Source organism: Lepidochelys olivacea (assembly GCF_965140295.1).
Source record: "Lepidochelys olivacea isolate rLepOli2 genome assembly, chromosome: 15".
NCBI classification, from domain to species: Eukaryota; Metazoa; Chordata; order Testudines; family Cheloniidae; genus Lepidochelys; species Lepidochelys olivacea.
Genome location: NC_140425.1, coordinates 26,759,316 through 26,777,467, shown reverse-complemented (window position 1 = coordinate 26,777,467; position 18,152 = coordinate 26,759,316). Strand labels below are relative to the sequence as shown.

At 41.5% G+C, this 18,152-nt stretch overlaps 1 protein-coding gene across 1 annotated transcript in view; it reads left to right on the top strand.

The window, feature by feature from the left end:
• DNAH10 (dynein axonemal heavy chain 10) overlaps positions 1-18,152 on the top strand; it is a 90,758-nt gene that overhangs the window by 42,250 nt on the left and 30,356 nt on the right. The window contains exons 37-48 of the mRNA XM_084648769.1: positions 1,156-1,291; positions 1,430-1,552; positions 3,376-3,510; positions 3,884-4,100; positions 5,213-5,332; positions 7,650-7,795; positions 8,325-8,477; positions 9,327-9,587; positions 10,823-10,995; positions 12,553-12,646; positions 16,062-16,229; positions 17,563-17,751. Coding sequence (XP_084504895.1) covers positions 1,156-1,291; positions 1,430-1,552; positions 3,376-3,510; positions 3,884-4,100; positions 5,213-5,332; positions 7,650-7,795; positions 8,325-8,477; positions 9,327-9,587; positions 10,823-10,995; positions 12,553-12,646; positions 16,062-16,229; positions 17,563-17,751 — 1,915 coding nt within the window. The remainder of the gene's footprint in view (positions 1-1,155; positions 1,292-1,429; positions 1,553-3,375; positions 3,511-3,883; positions 4,101-5,212; positions 5,333-7,649; positions 7,796-8,324; positions 8,478-9,326; positions 9,588-10,822; positions 10,996-12,552; positions 12,647-16,061; positions 16,230-17,562; positions 17,752-18,152) is intronic.

Genomic DNA, 18,152 nt, shown 5'->3' with positions numbered 1-18,152 from the left:
CCTCATACATATGAGATCTTGCATGCATTAGATGCAGGTGCAATATGAGCGGATCCATGTGGACAAATCATCTTGAAGAACCACAGGTTCTGATAGGTAAGGAATCATTCTCTTAAGTTTATTTTGAATTACTAGAGTGATTTTAAGCTACATAAGATACTATCTTTTCCCTTTCCATTGAATTACCTTAAACTGGGCAATAGTCATGGCCTTTCATCAGATGCAAATTTAACATATTATTAGTTCTGCAATTGCAGCCCTGTGCATTGCACATTTGTGGGCCTTGTGCACTGTACATGTGAAGAAGGGAACTAAAAGTATTGCTTAGTTCTTAAATAGAGTTTTCTGGTTGAAAGCACTTGAAAACAGCATCTAATACACACCCCTTTGAATGAGATATGTAATGATATTTCAGTTTTACAGATGGGGAAACTAAAGCTGAGGAGTTCAGTGACTCTTATGAGGCCATAAAGGTGGGAGAGGAATTGTGGAGCTGTTTGAGGCAGGTTGGGGAGATCTGCCTATGAGCTCTCTACCTCTGCCCTATTGTATACCATAACTTCCAAGTGGCGACTCAGTCCTCTCCCCCTCACATGTGGTGCCACACATTTGGTGATTTTTTCCCCCACCACTAGGCAGCTTTTTCCAAGGTGGATATACTGTAAAGTCAGTGGACTTTGGGTCAGGCCCAAGGAGAACATCTTCCTCTCGTACTTCAGCAGGAGAATGCTTGAGCCTCAGCAGGCAAGCAATCTCAAAAGCAAATTTGTATGAATTGAGCCTGTAGATGTGTAGCAGTCTGTTAATGTGAGCTCAGCATTCCTAGTAAGGTGAATGGGAACTAGGCAGGTAGATGGAAAGGGCAAGAGAGCCTTTAAATCTCTTCCATTAGGGTTAATTCATATGCTTATCCTAAAATTGAGCTAACATCTTTGATGATGATGATAGTACTTAAAAAAGGAAATAAATCTATAGACTGTGCCCTGTTAATTTCAAAACATGAGGGGAGTATTGAAGATGAATCACTGTTTATTCTACAGGTTTCAGAGTAGCAGCCGTGTTAGTCTGTATCCGCAAAAAGATAGTCTCTAAGGTGCCACAAGTACTCCTTTTCTTTTTGTTTATTCAAGGTCCCTTTGTCTGACATGTCTACAGGTACATTTTATTTGATGGAGATGTGGATGCTCTCTGGGTGGAAAATATGAATTCTGTAATGGATGATAACAAGTTGTTAACCTTGGCCAACGGGGAGCGCATCAGGCTGCAGACTCACTGTGCTCTGTTATTTGAGGTGAGTAATGACCACATCATTTAACAACAAATAAAGGGTTAACTACATCTGCCTCTGCAGATTCTGAAAAGCAGGAGCCACAAGTGCTCTTCATGGTTTCAAGTTATTTATGGCCATCATTGCAACTTTGTTTTCTAGGTTGGAGACTTACAATATGCATCTCCTGCTACCGTATCCCGTTGTGGGATGGTCTTTGTAGATCCTAAAAACTTGAAATATAAGCCCTACTGGGAGAAATGGCTTAACCAGAGAGGAAACAAGGTAGAAAATTGCTGGTTTTGATAAGATAATGATTTCAGAAACTATCTGAATTAAATATAGAATTGTGGCACCTTCATTGGCTGAATTTCTTTAGAATTCATTTGTCATATAGATAGATCACTATTACCAAGTTTGATTAGAGCTGTAAGAAAATGAGCATGTTAACCTTTAATTCTTTGGTGTGGAAACAAATAATATAAAAACAGATCAGCAGGAGGTGCTTGATTTCCAGAATAAAAGCCAAAAACTGTCATAAGAATGACCCAATTCATATTATAAAGTAGTGAATCCATGACCCCTGCTTATGTAATATGCTGCATATTGCTTTGAAGAGGCTTTTTGTTATACCAAGGCCTAGATTATACTAGGAATTTACTGTGGTATAACTACGCCTCTCAGGCTGGTGAAAAATCCACAGCTCTGCAATACTGACCTAACCCCGGTGTAGAGCAGCACTAGTCGATAGAATATTCCCATTAACCTAGCTACCACCTCTTAGAGAGGTGGATTATCTACCCCAATGGAAGAACCCCTCCTGTTGGTGTACAGAATGTCTTCACTGAAGCACTACAGTGATGCAGCTGCAGCTTTTTAAGTGTAGACAAATCCCAAGATAAAAGGAAATGAAAATGAACTAACATAGAATAATATACTTTAGTAAAAGAGTTCCACTGCTGGTATGGGATCTTGATGTTCCAGCCATTCACTTCACAGGTGATATGTGAGCCAATAAAGTTCAGGAACCACTGCTCTAGAGTAACTCCCATGCCCTGGCTTCAACCAATTTTATCAGCAATAAATAAATATAATCCTGTAATAAATCCAAGAAACCATCTTCACCACCGCTGATTTTTCATAAAATGCCAAATAAAAGGTAATAATCTTCCAGTATACCAATAATTCATTAGGGTACTTTAAAACAAAATAGTAGGCATCATGATGTATCTGTTCAGTGTACACCACCATGTCTGTTACTATGTTAAAAATAAGGTTACCTGTACAGAAAAAAGAATAATCTATTTAAAGTGTATTTATAACAAGTATCCCTGTATTATGTACAAACAAATATGTGTCATCCATTCATACAGCTGATAAGAGTTGTAGTGTGAGCAGAAAGACACCAGACTCCAAGTTTTATAGCAGAGATCTAGAGAATGGCCTCCTATACCTGGAAGTTCCTCACTTGATTAAGTTCTTCCTGCAACATGTCCTGATCTCTCTGGAAACTGGAGAAGCAAGAATTCTGTGAATTCAGCTCAGTTCTACAAGAGTTAACCCTTGGGCTGGCTCAGTGTTCTCAGTTGATTTGGATTCAAAGGACCAGATGCATAGTGGGTTTTAGTTGGCATAGCTCTACTGCCTTCAGCTGGCTGATTCAGATCTATTCCTGCTGAGAATCTGGCCCATAGAACGATGTTGCACCTCTTGAGGGAACCATACCCAGACCTCCTCTGGTACAGGGAACATCTCTATGGCTATGTCTAAACTGTGTCACAATGTGGACTATAGGGGTGGAAATTGCAGTGTCCCAAATTGTTGTGCTCTGCCCCATGTGGATGCTGCTGGCACAGACTAGAAAGTACCTAGTTCATGTTAACATAGTCATCTTTCAAACAGACCTAGATACCTTCTCATTCACACCCGCAGCATCCACACAGGGCAGTTAGACCGCAGGATGCTAGTGTGTGTGGAATTTCATACCCTCATAGTCCAAATTATGGGGCTGCTTAGACAAGTCCTAAGACTACTTACAGTTGGTTAGACAGGTAGCAAACTGGCTTTTAATGTTTCTATGTGGCTATGTCCTATCTCTTTTTTCTCAGCAAGAACAAGTTGAATTAAATCGTCTCTTTGAAAAATACATACCATACCTTATTGATATGATTGTAGAAGGAATTGTGGATGGCAAGCAAGGAGAGAAGCTGAAAACCATTGTTCCCCAAACAGATTTAAATATGGTAAGATATAAAGAGTATTGATTAAGACGCTTCTACAGAAGGGGAAACTGAGGCACAGAGGGGCTACATAACTTCTCTAAGTTTACACAGCAAGCCAATGACAGTGGTGAAACCAAAGTGTTCCTCAGTATGACCTCTAGACAAAATACGCCTCTATTGCCACTAAAATAAAGACAGTCAGTTGCTAACACTATTATTTTACTTTAATGAATACCTATATTAGAAGAAACACACCTATATGCACACAAATCATCACAACACATTTGGATATATTGCCTTGCCCCAAAGGCATGAAAAGAAAAGAAGGCATATTAAAAGTCATCATAATTCTGAACTTCATCTGAAGCTGTTGTTTCTCAATTTTTTATCACAGGTGACGCAGTTGACTATGATGCTGGAAGCCGTAGTAGTGCTGGAACCCGATGATCCTGATGTTCTGGAATGCTACTTCCTGGAAGCTTTGTATTCCTCTTTAGGTGCTACCCTCCTTGATACTGGAAGAATTAAATTTGATGAAAGTATTAAACGTATTTCCTCAATGTCAATGGTTCAAGATGATAATGTCATGGCTAAACCAGGGGAACTGCCAGGTAGGATTTTGTCATTTATAATTTAATCTGGGACATTTCCCTTGTTTTAAAAAAAAACAGCTGTGACAGAGTGGGATATGCCTGTATCAAACAGTTTGTATTGTATGTTGTATGCAGGATATTAGAGAGACAAGGTGGCTGAGGTAATATCTTTTATTGGACCAACTTCTGTTGGTGGGAGAGACAAGCTTTTAAGCTACACAGAGCTCTGCTTCAGGTCTGGGAAATGTACTCAGAGTGTCACAGTTAAATACAAGATGTGTTGAACATCATGTCTAAACTTGCCTGAGGGCAGCGTGTTGTTCTGCACTCCAGACATTTGTCTTGTGCTAGAAAGGTGTTTTTGACACCTCTTTGAAGGACTGTCACTGAGAGCCATCTGCTACTATTGACTTTGAATGACTCTCAAGTACTGACCCACTCTCTGAGAAGAGTTCCACCCAGGGGAGGATTGCCCAGGCAGGAAACACTGTGGAAGACAGCCACAAGACTGCTCCTGAGGGTCCCCCTTGCAAGTCCTGGGATAGCGGTGGTCTGGGGGCTGGGGTGGGAATGGCATGTCGGGGAGGCCTCAGCACTCAGCGCTGCATAGACTCTAGGCAGCGCTCACTATGGCCGTGGGAAGTCTGGGGAGACTGCCATAATGTAGACATGCAGCGTTGTTGTAGCCATATCGGTCCCAGGATATTAGAGACAAGGTGGGTGAGGTAATACCTTTTGTTGGACTAAATTCTGTTGGTGAGAGAAACAAGTTTTCAAGCTTACAGAGAGGTGACCTGAAGCAGAGCTCTGTATAAGCTTGAGAGCTTGTCTCTCTCACCAACGGAAGTTGGTCCAATAAAAGATATAACCTCACCCACCTTGTCTCTCAGATGATTTAGACAGGCTGTCAGGGCCTCTCTAGCCCCTGGAGTAACACAAGATTGAGAGGGCACCAAAGTGACTTAAAGATACCATAGGATACTCCCCCAGGCTGCGAGTTCTGTGCTGCACCTCTTATTACAAAATCTCACCCTGCACATTTATCTTAGTCAAATGATGTTTCTCCTGAAATATTTCAATGTCCCAGATGATCTTTAGTTGTTAAACGAGAACCACATTGTGGATTGCAGGTCAGCTTCCAACTTTGTATGACTTTCATTTTGATGGGCGTCAAAAAAAGTGGATACCTTGGAGCAAACTAGTTCCTCAATACTTTCATAAGCTTGATGTGAAATTTATTGACATTCTAGGTAAGTGTTAGTATCCTTTAATCTAAAATGTGCTATCTATAGCCCTCTAGTAATAAATAACCTGTGCAGTGCAGGATTCCATTCTGGGATGTTTCATTCAGGAACTGAAGATGAATGACAAGGCAAAAAAAAATATTTTTGCTCTTTACTGCTCCTTTGTGATATACAGCAATAGCCTTAAAGTTTACTGCAAGGGGTTTTTCTTTTTTTGCCCTTTTTTCCAATTAGAAATATTGGGCTTTGATAGCCTTCTTCATGCTGGAGGACTCCAGCAAGGTCTTAGGAGGGTTTGAATGGTGCCATCATAATAGACTGTTACCTTAGACAGCTGGGCTAGTCTACACATTTGCATGTCGCTCAGGATTGTGAATAATCCACACCCTGCTGAGCGACATAGTTAAGCCAACCTACGTCCCCGAGTAGACAGCACTAGGTCAATGGAAGAATTCTTCAGTCCAACTAACTACTGCCTCTTGGGTAGGTGGGTTAACTACTGCGACGGGAGAACCCCTCCCATTGCTGTAGTAACTTTTTTTACATTTAAGTGCTGCATTGGTGCAGCTGCAGCTGTGGGGCTGTAGAATTTTAAGTGTAGACATAGCCTTAGACTCAACACTCCTTCCCTCTCAGTGGCAGAGATCAACTGTTCAGGTCCAGCCTTGTGGGATGTCACCCTTCAAGTTCTTCAAGGATCTTGTCAAAACCTTTCAGGGGAATGTGGAAAACTGATATTCATGATACATCTTAATGTAAAGGACAAGGAAAAAAAGAACAGTCAGGCCATCTTTATATATAATAAAGAAGCAGTTGGAGTTGGATAAAAAATGAGTTAGTTCACAGTTCATCTTTTAAGGATTGTTAGGAACCATGTTTTACATAACTACTAAGGTAAAAAGTAGGGAGTTGCTAAACCAGTGAAAAAGACCAACCCACAGTCTCCCAGGGTAGACAAGCCAGGAAAATCACAGATCCTGGCTTAATTGCCTAGTCAGAGTAAAAATTAACATGTCATGAAATCCCATAATACAATATATGCTTCCGCCGACGTGCATGGGCTGAAATTGTGGAAAAGCAGCATCACTTGCCCCATAACTTCAGCCGTGCAGAACACAATGCCATCCACAGCCTCAGAAACAACTCTGACATCATAATCAAAAAGGCTGACAAAGGAGGTGCTGTTGTCATCATGAATAGGTCAGAATATGAACAAGAGGCTGCTCGGCAGCTCTCCAACACCACTTTCTACAAGCCATTACCCTCTGATCCCACTGAGGGTTACCAAAAGAAACTACAGCATTTGCTCAAGAAACTCCCTGAAAAAGCACAAGAACAAATCTGCACAGACACACCCCTGGAACCCCGACCTGGGGTATTCTATCTGCTACCCAAGATCCATAAACCTGGAAATCCTGGGCACCCCATCATCTCAGGCATTGGTACCCTGACAGCAGGATTGTCTGGCTATGTAGACTCCCTCCTCAGGCCCTACGCTACCAGCACTCCCAGCTATCTTCGAGACACCACTGACTTCCTGAGGAAACTACAATCCATCGGTGATCTTCCTGAAAACATCATCCTGGCCACTGTGGATGTAGAAGCCCTCTACACCAACAGTCCACACAAAGATGGCCTACAAGTCATCAGGAACACTATCCGCGATAATGTCACGGCAAACCTGGTGGCTGAACTTTGTGACTTTGTCCTCACCCATAACTATTTCACATTTGGGGACAATGTATACCTTCAAATCAGACTAACACGGCTGCTACTCTGAAACCTGACAATATAAGTTGTTATGTGAGCATAATAAAATAGTGACAAGTGAGTTGTACAGTTATGACAAAGTAATGCATATAATTTTATAGTAACAATTCAGCAAGTACATGTCAACTTCACTGAAAACACAAATAAATTATATGGCCACTAAAGTTATCCCTAATTGCTTCAATCTAGTCACACAGTGCATAATTCACCTCTGCAGAGCTCCAGTAAAAGGCCTTCATAAATCCCAGTTAAATCCTCAAAATAGCGGTTAAGTGGGGCTTAAATGGTGCACAAGCTTTTGCTGGATCTGTACATGGGGTGAATGTAATCTATTTCAACACACATAAATAAAGTTTCCACAATAAATATTGAAAAGAGAGGGTTGTGCAATTAAGATTGTTCTTAAATATGGTTACTTATCTGCTGTTTCAGATTACTCTTTTTATGCAACTGTATATTAACACAGTATGGGTTTGCACCAGCAGTGCTTACATATGCAAAACCTCCAGCTCTGCTGCATTTTAAATTGATCTTTTACTCTTTTTTTTAATAGTTCCTACTGTGGATACAACACGCACTACATGGTTGTTAGAACAGATGGTAAAAATCAAACACCCTGTTGTTCTTGTTGGTGAATCTGGTACTTCTAAGACTGCAACTACACAAACATTTCTAAAAAACCTAAACCAAGACACTAATGTATGTACTCGTGGGTTCTGTTCTGTTTATAAAACCTGTGTTTTCCTCTTTCTCATGTTGTATGTTGTTAAATAGTTGCATTTCACCCCAGAGGTGGCTGCATTTCCGTGGTGGGTGAAATAATACCTCCAGTTTAAAACCCCGATTCAACAACTGGATTTGCACTGGTAGAGCCCTGAGTCTGTGCACAGCTCCCTTGACTTTGATGAGGCTGCACTTGGATGCAGGGTTCTGATTGCAAGGTCCTAAGTATCTAAAATATTTTTGGATTAATGTAGTTATTCGTAAATAGGGATTCAGTTTTTTATAAGATAAAAATGTATTTATCAAATGACCATCTTGGTGTCTTATTGAACCCCCAGAGTGATACTGGCTATATTCTACATGAATAGCCAGACCAGAATGGTGTTTAATGTACAGCTGGTGTGCTATTTTGTTCATATTGTCAAATGTGAAAAACATTGTCTAAAAAGAGCCATTTAAAATATTTTTAAAAACCGTTTTGATCAAGTTTTTTCTTCCTGTGTAGGTGCTGCTAATAATTAACTTTTCTTCTCGCACAACATCAATGGACATTCAGAGAAACTTAGAAGCAAATGTAGAGAAACGTACTAAGGATACTTATGGACCCCCTATGGGAAAGCGCCTCCTGGTTTTCATGGATGATATGAACATGCCAAGGGTAAGCTACAATCCTGTTCGCAATATAACATAAGAAGATGATAGGCTGCATTCTTGTGGTCCATTAATGCACAGGTCCAACTGGGTTAATTATACATGCTTGGACTTCAGCTTTGTACCTTCCAATTTCTAAGGTTTGGACCTCTGAGCACCCTGGCATATTTCAGTGCTATTACAATATCACTCTTAAACTTTAAAAATGTATCTTTTTTGGTGGATAGGCTGCCATCCCGGGGTCGCTCTATCTATAGTCAAACTAGGCAGCTGCCTAGAGCCCCCCATGACAGAGGGGTGGCCGGGCCAAATTTGAGAGGCATTGTGACTCAGTGTGCGAGGTTGCAATGCCACTCACCCAAATTTGGCCCAGCAACTCCTTCATCATGACAGAGGGATGGCTGGGCCAAATTTGCTGCCCTAGGCCTATAAGAAGGAGAGCATCACACTGAAGTGTTGCCAATGGTGGCAGATTGTCTTGAGTGGCCTCTTTTGCCATCAGGATCCACCATCAGGATCCTCCTTTCTTCTTGCCCTTAAAATTCCTGTGATACACTGACCCTCCCTCTGGTTGATATTGGCGCCATGAGACGTGACTTCCTTAGAATCCATCCGTATCTCTCCAAGAGCTGGGTAGGGGTGTACCTGTGTGTCACTCATCAGCAACATGAGGTGCTTTCCCCACCTGAGACAATCAGAATGAGTGAGGACAATCAGTGCCCAAAGCCCTACAAAATGTTACTTAGACATGCTAATAGTCTATTGAATATGGAGCTAATGATTTCTTGCTCAAAGTAGTTACAGGTGACTCAGACATGCTGTGATTGAAATATGTTGGCTCTTTCATTTTACAAAGGTTGATGAATATGGCACACAGCAACCAATTGCGTTGTTGAAGTTGCTCTTGGAAAAAGGTTCCTTATATGACCGTGGTAAGGAGATGAATTGTAAGAGTCTTCGAGACCTTGGCTTTATTGCTGCCATGGGCAAAGCTGGAGGAGGTCGTAATGAAGTTGACCCTCGATTCATTTCACTCTTCAGTGTTTTCAATGTACCTTTTCCTTCTGAGGAATCTTTGCATTTGATTTATGCCTCCATCTTGAAAGGTCACACTGAGGTAATTTTAATTTATTTAAAAGGCTTAATAGGGTTGTTATTTTTAATTAGTTTTATCTTCCATGAAACTACAGAACCTGAAAGTGTTTCTTTTAATGATTTCCCCTCTTCCCGTTTGTGGCCAATCTTTCCCTTACAGCTTGGTGACTGTTATTAGTGGGCATTCAGATACTTTCCTGGGTCTTCATTCAAGTTGGGAGAGCCTCATACATTTATCCAAGGGAAGAATTTGGCTGCAAATAGGGAACAACTTGCCTGGGAAGGCAAAGTGTTGTGAAGTAGTAGCAAACAATAATGCCACACTTCAGATTGGCAGTATTGCAATCACTCTACTAAGAGATTTTGTTACCCATTATGGTCCTTTTCTACAGACGCACTGAAATCATGAGAATCTTTCCGTTGACTTCAATGTAGACTTTTGGATCAGGCCCCACATTGCTGCTGACAAACAGTTTTGCAAATCATTTTCACTTCCCCACATTAATCATTCTGATTCATTTTAGAACCTTACATGCTTTTCTCTTCTTCTTTCCCTCCTCTTTCCTTTCTCCTTGTAATGGGATTTTTTAATGTGTTTATTGGTCTTCAGATAGTATAAATACTAAAGTATTATTAAGATCAGAAAAGAAAACCCACCATAAAGTAAGTGTTTTTTGTAGCTGTTCAAAGAATATTTCTAATAAAAAATTAGTAGAGTGGTCATCTTGTGCTGAATTGATACATATTGAGCAATAGACTTTTAAGCCAGAAGACACTTCGTAAATTGATGTTTTTCATAGCTGCCTATAGCCAGTTACTGTAAATGCACAAAGATCTACAAAATATTGACTTGAAAAGAAACACAGAAAATTAAATATAATGCATTAAACTGCATCACTGAGCACATGAAATTGCAATTTTATATATGAGAATATTATTTATTATCCATATTGCAGTAGTGCCTAGGAGCACCAGTCATGGGAGCAGAACCCCATTGTGGTAGGTGCTGTACAAACACAGAACAAAAAGATGTCCCCTGCACCAAAGAGTTTACAATCTAAATAATAAAATAGCCAGACTAAATGTCAGATGCACACGTTACATTATACACTGAATTTCTGAAGAACATGACTTGCACTGACTTATTTTAAATCTGTCAAGTAGGGGTAGAAGAGTAGGAAAGTGAAGTATGTTTGATGAAACGCATTTCTCCCCAATCAGTCTCGTGAAGAACTCTTGCCTTTCTCATGTTTGCAGATTTTTAATGACTCTATAGCAGCGATCACTGACAAGATGACGTTCTGTACTTTGGAACTTTATAAAGCAATTGTCCGGGATCTACCACCAACTCCTTCCAAATTCCATTATATTTTTAATCTGCGTGATCTCTCCAGGGTCTACAATGGACTTGTTCTTACAACCCCAGAGCGGTAAGTGAAAAAATATTTAGAAATATTGACTTCAGTGGAACTACACTCATTTATGATCTGGCCCAGTGCGAGGCAGTTTTGCTATCTGGAAAACACCCATATGTTAAAAGAAAAGGAGTACTTGTGGTACCTTAGAGACTAACAAATTTAGTCTCTAAGGTGCCACAAGTAATCCTTTTCTTTTCACAAATACAGACTAACATGGCTGCTACTCTGAAACCCATATGTAGCAGTCACATAAATAGGAGATAATAAGGGGTAGCTTTTCTCCTGCAGCTGAGCTGTGCTTTGCTCAGGAGAATTGGGCATCAGGGAGTCAGATACAGCTTCTTGATAGTAAGGGGGTGTCTGGACCATTCTAAGCTGTGGTGTGAGTTAGAGAAGTCTAGAGCTTCTCTGATTTACTTCCAGCAGCATATAGTCCCTAAAGAACCATATACCAGCTGAGGATCACTGTGCTCTGATACACCACCTCCTTTTCCTGACACACACTCCATGCCAGGATCAGGGGGGCACTTGGTGCAGGCGTCTGTTCTGCCAGCTTTACCCCAGGTGAGAGTTCTTCGCTCTAGCATAATTCTCAGCTGTTCAGTTATCACCTGTTTAAGACTGACATTTAAGTCAACCCATGTCAATATGCCTTTGCCTATCTGTAATGGCATAGGTTAGGGATGCTGTGTCTATACTTACTTTCAGCTACCCGGCTTCTGCTATGCCACAGCTTTGATCTTAATTTTGATTGCAATGCCTTTTTCTTATTTCAGTCAAGTTGCTTCCTATTGTTTTGAGTAAATTAATGGTTTATCTTGTTATTCACCTGACCTCCAGGTTGCATAGTGCATGGCAGTGCTAATGAAGTCAGTAACAAATATCTGTAAAGCATCTTTTAATATCATTACTTGTTTTTCTTCTGTCCCATTAAGTGTTGTGGCCTTTTCTTTAATTATTAAGGCCCCGATTCAGCCGTCCAACACAGTTCAGCAAAGTACTTAAGCACAAAACTTTAGGCCTGTACTTCAGTCAGTGGGGTTTAAGCACATGCATGTGCTTAAGTGCTTTGTTGACTTGGACAAATTGAAGCATATGATTAAATGTTTTGCTGAATTGGGGACCTAAATGGGAACTTTTTATAGCCAAATTAACCAGTACTTTTGCCTGAACAGCATTGCTGAGAATGAAGGGTAAAAGTGTTTGATTACTGAGGTTTTAATCAAATTAAATTGAAGATAAAATTAATCAGTGATTGGGCTATGTGAATAGCTATGTAGATTTCTTTTTTTATCCAGGTAGGTAAAAAAGGAACCTATGCATAGATGCAGTTGTCTCTGTTTTGCCTTTCATTGTAGATACATCACTTAGGGGAGGAAAGGAGTTTAGAAAATCCTGAATTGTAATATTGTTCCTGATGACAAGAACTGTAAAATATGATCTCTGCAGATAAAGTTACTCTTTCCAGTGAAAAAGGAAACAAATCCTGATTTGATAACAGCGCTATTAACCACCTTATTTGTTGTGTCCACTGATTTGGTAAAGTCTGATTCTTTAACTTTGATATAGGTTCCAAACAGTCACACAGATGTTGCGAGTCTGGAGAAATGAGTGCCTGAGAGTTTTCCATGATAGATTGATCAATGAAGTAGACAAGACATTGGTAAGTAACTTCTTCCATTTACTAGTAATCCTTTATATTAATATGGGAATTAGTTCAAAACAGTAAAGATAACAACTGTTGTACTACAGTCTTGAAATCAAACTGTGGCCCTGATTCACCACTGCGTCACTCCAGTTTTACACCAGTGTAATTTATTTAAACATAGGCCTGTTCTGCACTACGGAGTTAGGTTGAATTTAGCCGTGTTAGGTCGATTTATAAATGACTGCGACCACACAACCAACCCTGTTCCGTCGACCTAAAGGGCTCTTAAAATCGCCTTCTGTACTCCTCCCCAATGAAGGAAGTAGCGCTAAAATCGACCTTGCTGGGTCGAATTTGGGGTAGTGCAGATGCAAATCAACGGTATTGGCCTCCAGGAGCTATCCCAGAGTGCTACATTGTGACCACTCTGGACAACATTTTGAACTCCGATGCGCTAGCCAGGTACACAGGAAAAGCCCCGGGAACTTTTGAATTTCATTTCCTGTTTGGTCAGCATGGCGAACTCAGCAACACAGGTGATCATGCAGTCCCCCCAGAATTGTAGAGTGTAGAATGTTTCTATGCTTCCCCTATCATCTCTGTCCCTGGGGTTATCGCAGATTAGAAGGCGAAAAAAACGCACTCGCGATGACATGTTTTCCGAGCACATGCAGTCCTCCCATACTGATAGGGCACAGCTTAATGCATGGAGGCATTCAGTGGCAGAGGCCAGGAAAGAATTAAGTGAGTGTGAAGAGTGGAGGCAGGACGCGATGCTGAGGCTAATGGGGGAGCAAACAGAAATAATGAAGCGTCTGTTGGGGAAGCAAAAGGATGTGATGAAGTGTCTGTTGGAGCTGCAGGAAAGCCAACAAGAGCACAGACCCCCACTGCATCCACTGTATAACCGCCTCCCCTCCTCCCCATGTTCCATAGCCTCCTCATCCAGATGCCCAAGAACCCGGAGGGGGAGGCTCTGGGCACCCAGCCACTCCACTCCAGGGGATGGCCCAAGCAACAGAAGGCTGTCATTCAAACAGTTTGATTTTTAGTGTGGCTACAATAAGCAATGTGACCTTGTCCTTCCCTCCTCCCCCACCCCACCCAGGCTACCTTGTCCGTTATCTCATTTTTTTTTAATTAATAAAGAAAGAATGCATGGTTTCAAAACAATAGTTACTTTATTTCGAAGGGAGGAGGGTGGTTGGCTTACAGGGAATTAAAATCAACAAAGAGGGCAGGTTTGCATGAAGGAGAAACACACACAACTGTCACACCGAAGCCTGGCCAGTCATGAAACTGGTTTTCAAAGCCTCTCTGATGCACAGCGCGCCTTGCTGTGCTCTTCTAATCGCCCCGGTGTCCGGCTACTCAAAATCAGACTCCAGGCGATTTGCCTCAACCTCCCACCACACCATAAACGTCTCCCCCTTACTCTCACAGATATTATGGAGCACACAGCAAGCAGCAATAACAATGGGAATGTTGGTTGCGCTGAGATCTGACCTAGTCAGCAAACAGCACCAGCGAGCTTTTAAACGTCCAAAGGCACATTCTACCACCATTCTGCACTTGCTCAGCCTATAGTTGAACTGCTCCTTTCTACTGTCCAGGCTTCATGAGCCATGGGAGCAAGGGGTAGGCTGAGGTAGGTGAACTGTGCAGTGCTGCCGGCTGGGAGAGCAGCCTGAGGAAGAAGCCTCCAGCTCCCATGATATTCCGGGCAGGACTGAATCTCCATGAGATGAAACTTAAAGAAGAGAATGACCTGGAGTCTCTGGCTCCCATTCGGTGCTCTAAGAGGAGAATAGCCATGTCTGTTCAGGCGCCCTGATAGACCTCAACGAGGTCTGCCAGGAGCACCCAGGAGACGTACGACGGCTGTCAGTCCTACTGCACCGTCTGCTGCGAAGGCAAGGAGCTGCTGCTGTGTAGCAATGCAGTACCGCGTCTGCCAGCAGCACCCAGGAGGCGAACGGTGACGGTGAGCTGAGTGGGCTCCATGCTTGCCGTGGTATGGCATCTGCATGGGTAACCCAGGAAAAAGGGCGCAAAACGATTGTCTACTGTTGCTTTCACGGAGGGAGGGATGGAGGGAGGGGGGCCTGACGACATGTACCCAAAACCACCCGCAACAATGTTTTTGCCTCATCAGGCATTGGGAACTTAACCCAGAATTCCAATGGGCAGAGACTGCGGGAACTGTGGGATAGGTACCCAGAGTGCACTGCTCTGTAAGTCAATGCTAGCCACAGTAGTGAGGACGCACTCACCGACTTAAGCGCTTAGTGTGGACATACGCAATCGACTGTATAAAATCGGTTTCTAAAAATTGACTTCTATAAAATCGACCTAATTTCACAGTGTAGACATACCCATAGCCCACTGATGTAAAAACCATGAAAAAGGTTAGTAACTGGCTACAACAGAATAAGTGAACAAACCCACAAACGGACAAAAGGTCATTTAAGCTGTGATTTTACTGTGATATCACAAACTTCTGGGCATTACAGGCATCAGATATATAAAATATAGCACTGGAAAGCTGAATGAGGTGCTGCATGCGTGTTAGGCTTCTGCTGACTCCGTGAACTACTCATGCATCTACAAGAGGTCATCCTAGGTGACCTTCTGGCCTTAAACTCTGTGACTCTATGCTTCATTGCCATGGTTACCATCATCTCAATATAGCTCTGCAGTATTGAGTCCTGAAGCTTACCAGTCCCAATCATGTGAGTTTTACCCGATTAAGGGTTAGCATCAGGCCCTGAGATAAACTGATGACAATCAGTATTAAAAACTATGAATTTAGGCAGCTATACACTGGCCGAATGGAAATTTTGTCTCTGTAAAGGCTGCAGGATGGGGAGCTCACAATTTCTTGTGTAGTACCATAAAATATTTGAATAACAAAAAACATTTTGATGTGCTAAATCTCCTTACACTTTGATATGTTTGCATCCAATACTATATAATGTATATATGAGTGTATGAATGCATTTATATTTATGTGCATATGTGTGTGCTGTATACAATATGTGTCTACATTATGTATTACAAGAGTGAATGAAGTGTGGGCGACACTGGTGGCAAGACATCAGAACTAACTATAAGAGTGAAGGGTGGTATGTCATTTTACTAGAATAATGGTCGTGTTTTTTATAATGGGCATATTCTGCTCTCTGTTAAACCTGTGCAGCTCACTGGCATCAGTAGTGCCTGGGCTGCTTGTATATATTGCAGGGTTTTAGAGGATAAACACACAATGCTAGTAGAGTCCAATCCTGCAGCTGTTGTATTTGTGCCAGTAGCCTCATTGAAATCAATCAAATAGCTCATGAATAAGAGTTTGCAGGATCAGGCCCTTCTAGTGTTCCTGAATTCAGAACTCCTTGCATCATTTTAACTATTTGCTCTTATATACTTCAAGGTACAAGGGCATATACAAGGCTTGATTCAAGAGTATTACAAAGATGATTTAGAGCAGGTCATGAGAGACCCTATTCTTTTTGGAGACTTCAGAATGGCACTGAATGAAGGGGAACCTCGTGTTTATGAAGACATCCAGGACTATGATGCAGCAAAAGCTCTCTTTCAGGTATAGTGCTTTAACCAGCATCTGTGTATGAGTTTGTCTGTATAAACTTATAGGGTATATCTATAAAAACCCACACTGGCCTGTGCCAACTGATTCGTACTAGCAGGGCTCTGGTTTGCGGGGCTGTTTAATTGCAATATAGGCATTCGGGCTCCGGTATGGAGCCTGGGCTCTAGAACCCTGCGAGGTGGGAGGTCCCAGAGCTGGGACTCCAGTCCAAGTCCAAACATCTACACCACAGTTAAACCGCCCTTTAGCCCAAGCCCTGTGAGCCTCAGTCAGCTGGCACAGGCCAGCTTGGGTTTGTATTTACAGTGTAGCCATACCCATAGTTGACAACAGTTTGCCCTTCAGGTGGGTGTGGCTATTAACATAGATGGATGGATTAGCTGACCTCTCCAAGCTCCTCCCAGGTCTACATTTCTATGATTTCATGCCACCTGCGGTACATTCAGACTTTGACAAGTTTCCAGACTAAAAGCTACAGAAAAATAGCATTCACTTCATTTAATCTTTATGTTTCTGACATTTAACTAAAACCTAAGTTGGAGACATTCTGGGCTCGAAGTAAGTAATTCAAGTTTTATAAACATGAGTTTGGGGGTTTTTTTATAAGGGATGCTGTCAACAGAAAAGTCATATTTCAGTCTGAATTTTTCCCCCTTTTGTGACTAATAACAACTGAGAGCACTCAAATGGAAAAGGATTAGAGAGAGAAAAGCATTTCCCCCTTATTTTATCAGTTCATTTACTTTGTGCATGTGACAGTGCTTTGCATATAGTCATTTTCACTCTTTCCTCATTGAGTTGTACTTTCCCTTGCTGTTTGTGTGAAAAACATTTTACAAACAGGAAAATACTGATTATAAAGCAAGAAAAATGGTTAGGGGGGTTCAAGGACAGGTGTCGGTAACTCATTTTAACTCAGTTTTGGATTAGATTTTAAACAGATTTATCCATGAAATTGAAACATTTCCAAAGTAAATAAATAGTGCCCATTTTTCATAATATTCTAGTTCAGGCTTTTGTTTGTTCTTTGTGTGAAGTAAACTTGTTTGGAACCATTAAGGAGTCTATTAGCCCCTTGTTATGCACATATAGTTTCCATTGGCAGTAGTTTTGGGTATGAAATAATAGAAATCAGTGAACATCTATCTATTCCATGAGCTGAAGAAATCCTAAATGCTAAATTCTTTCTGATAATCTGTTTTTTCTCAATGTCCTTTTGTGTAATAACGCTTCTAAATAAATTGTTATTACATTACGTTTGTTTATTAACCTTTTCAGCATTTCCCATTTCTGTTGTTAACTGTCTAACAAATTGGCTTTAAAGGAGATTCTTGAAGAGTACAATGAAGTTAATACAAAAATGAATCTGGTGCTTTTTGATGATGCCTTGGAGCATTTAACCCGCGTGCATCGCATCATTCGGATGGATCGTGGCCATGCGCTGCTTGTAGGAGTGGGAGGCTCAGGAAAACAGTCCCTTGCAAGACTGGCTGCATATACAGCTGGATGTGAGGTCTGTGGGATTGCACATTTTCACTAAAAGGTGGTGAGGATAGATAAATGGTGGGTGGTCCCTAAATTGAGTAGAGCCTTGAAAGGGACATCACAGAAATTAAGCCTGATGCAGACAATGATGGAAAATGAGTGAAGTCAAAATCAGGGTAATGGCTGCTATCTGGAGAGATTGAAATGGGTGAGGTGAGCATTTGGAGGCTGGAGATAGGAGATTACAGTCATTTGGCATGGAAGATTATGAGGTCTTGAACCTGGGTGTTTGTGGGTGGGAACAGAGAATACAGGGTGGGTTTTGGAGATCTAAGTGAAAAATCAGTAGCCTTTAACTGCCACTGTTGTTATTTATCTGTAGTGCCGTAGTTCTCGGAGGCACCAGTGAGGCCTCATCGTGCCCAGTGA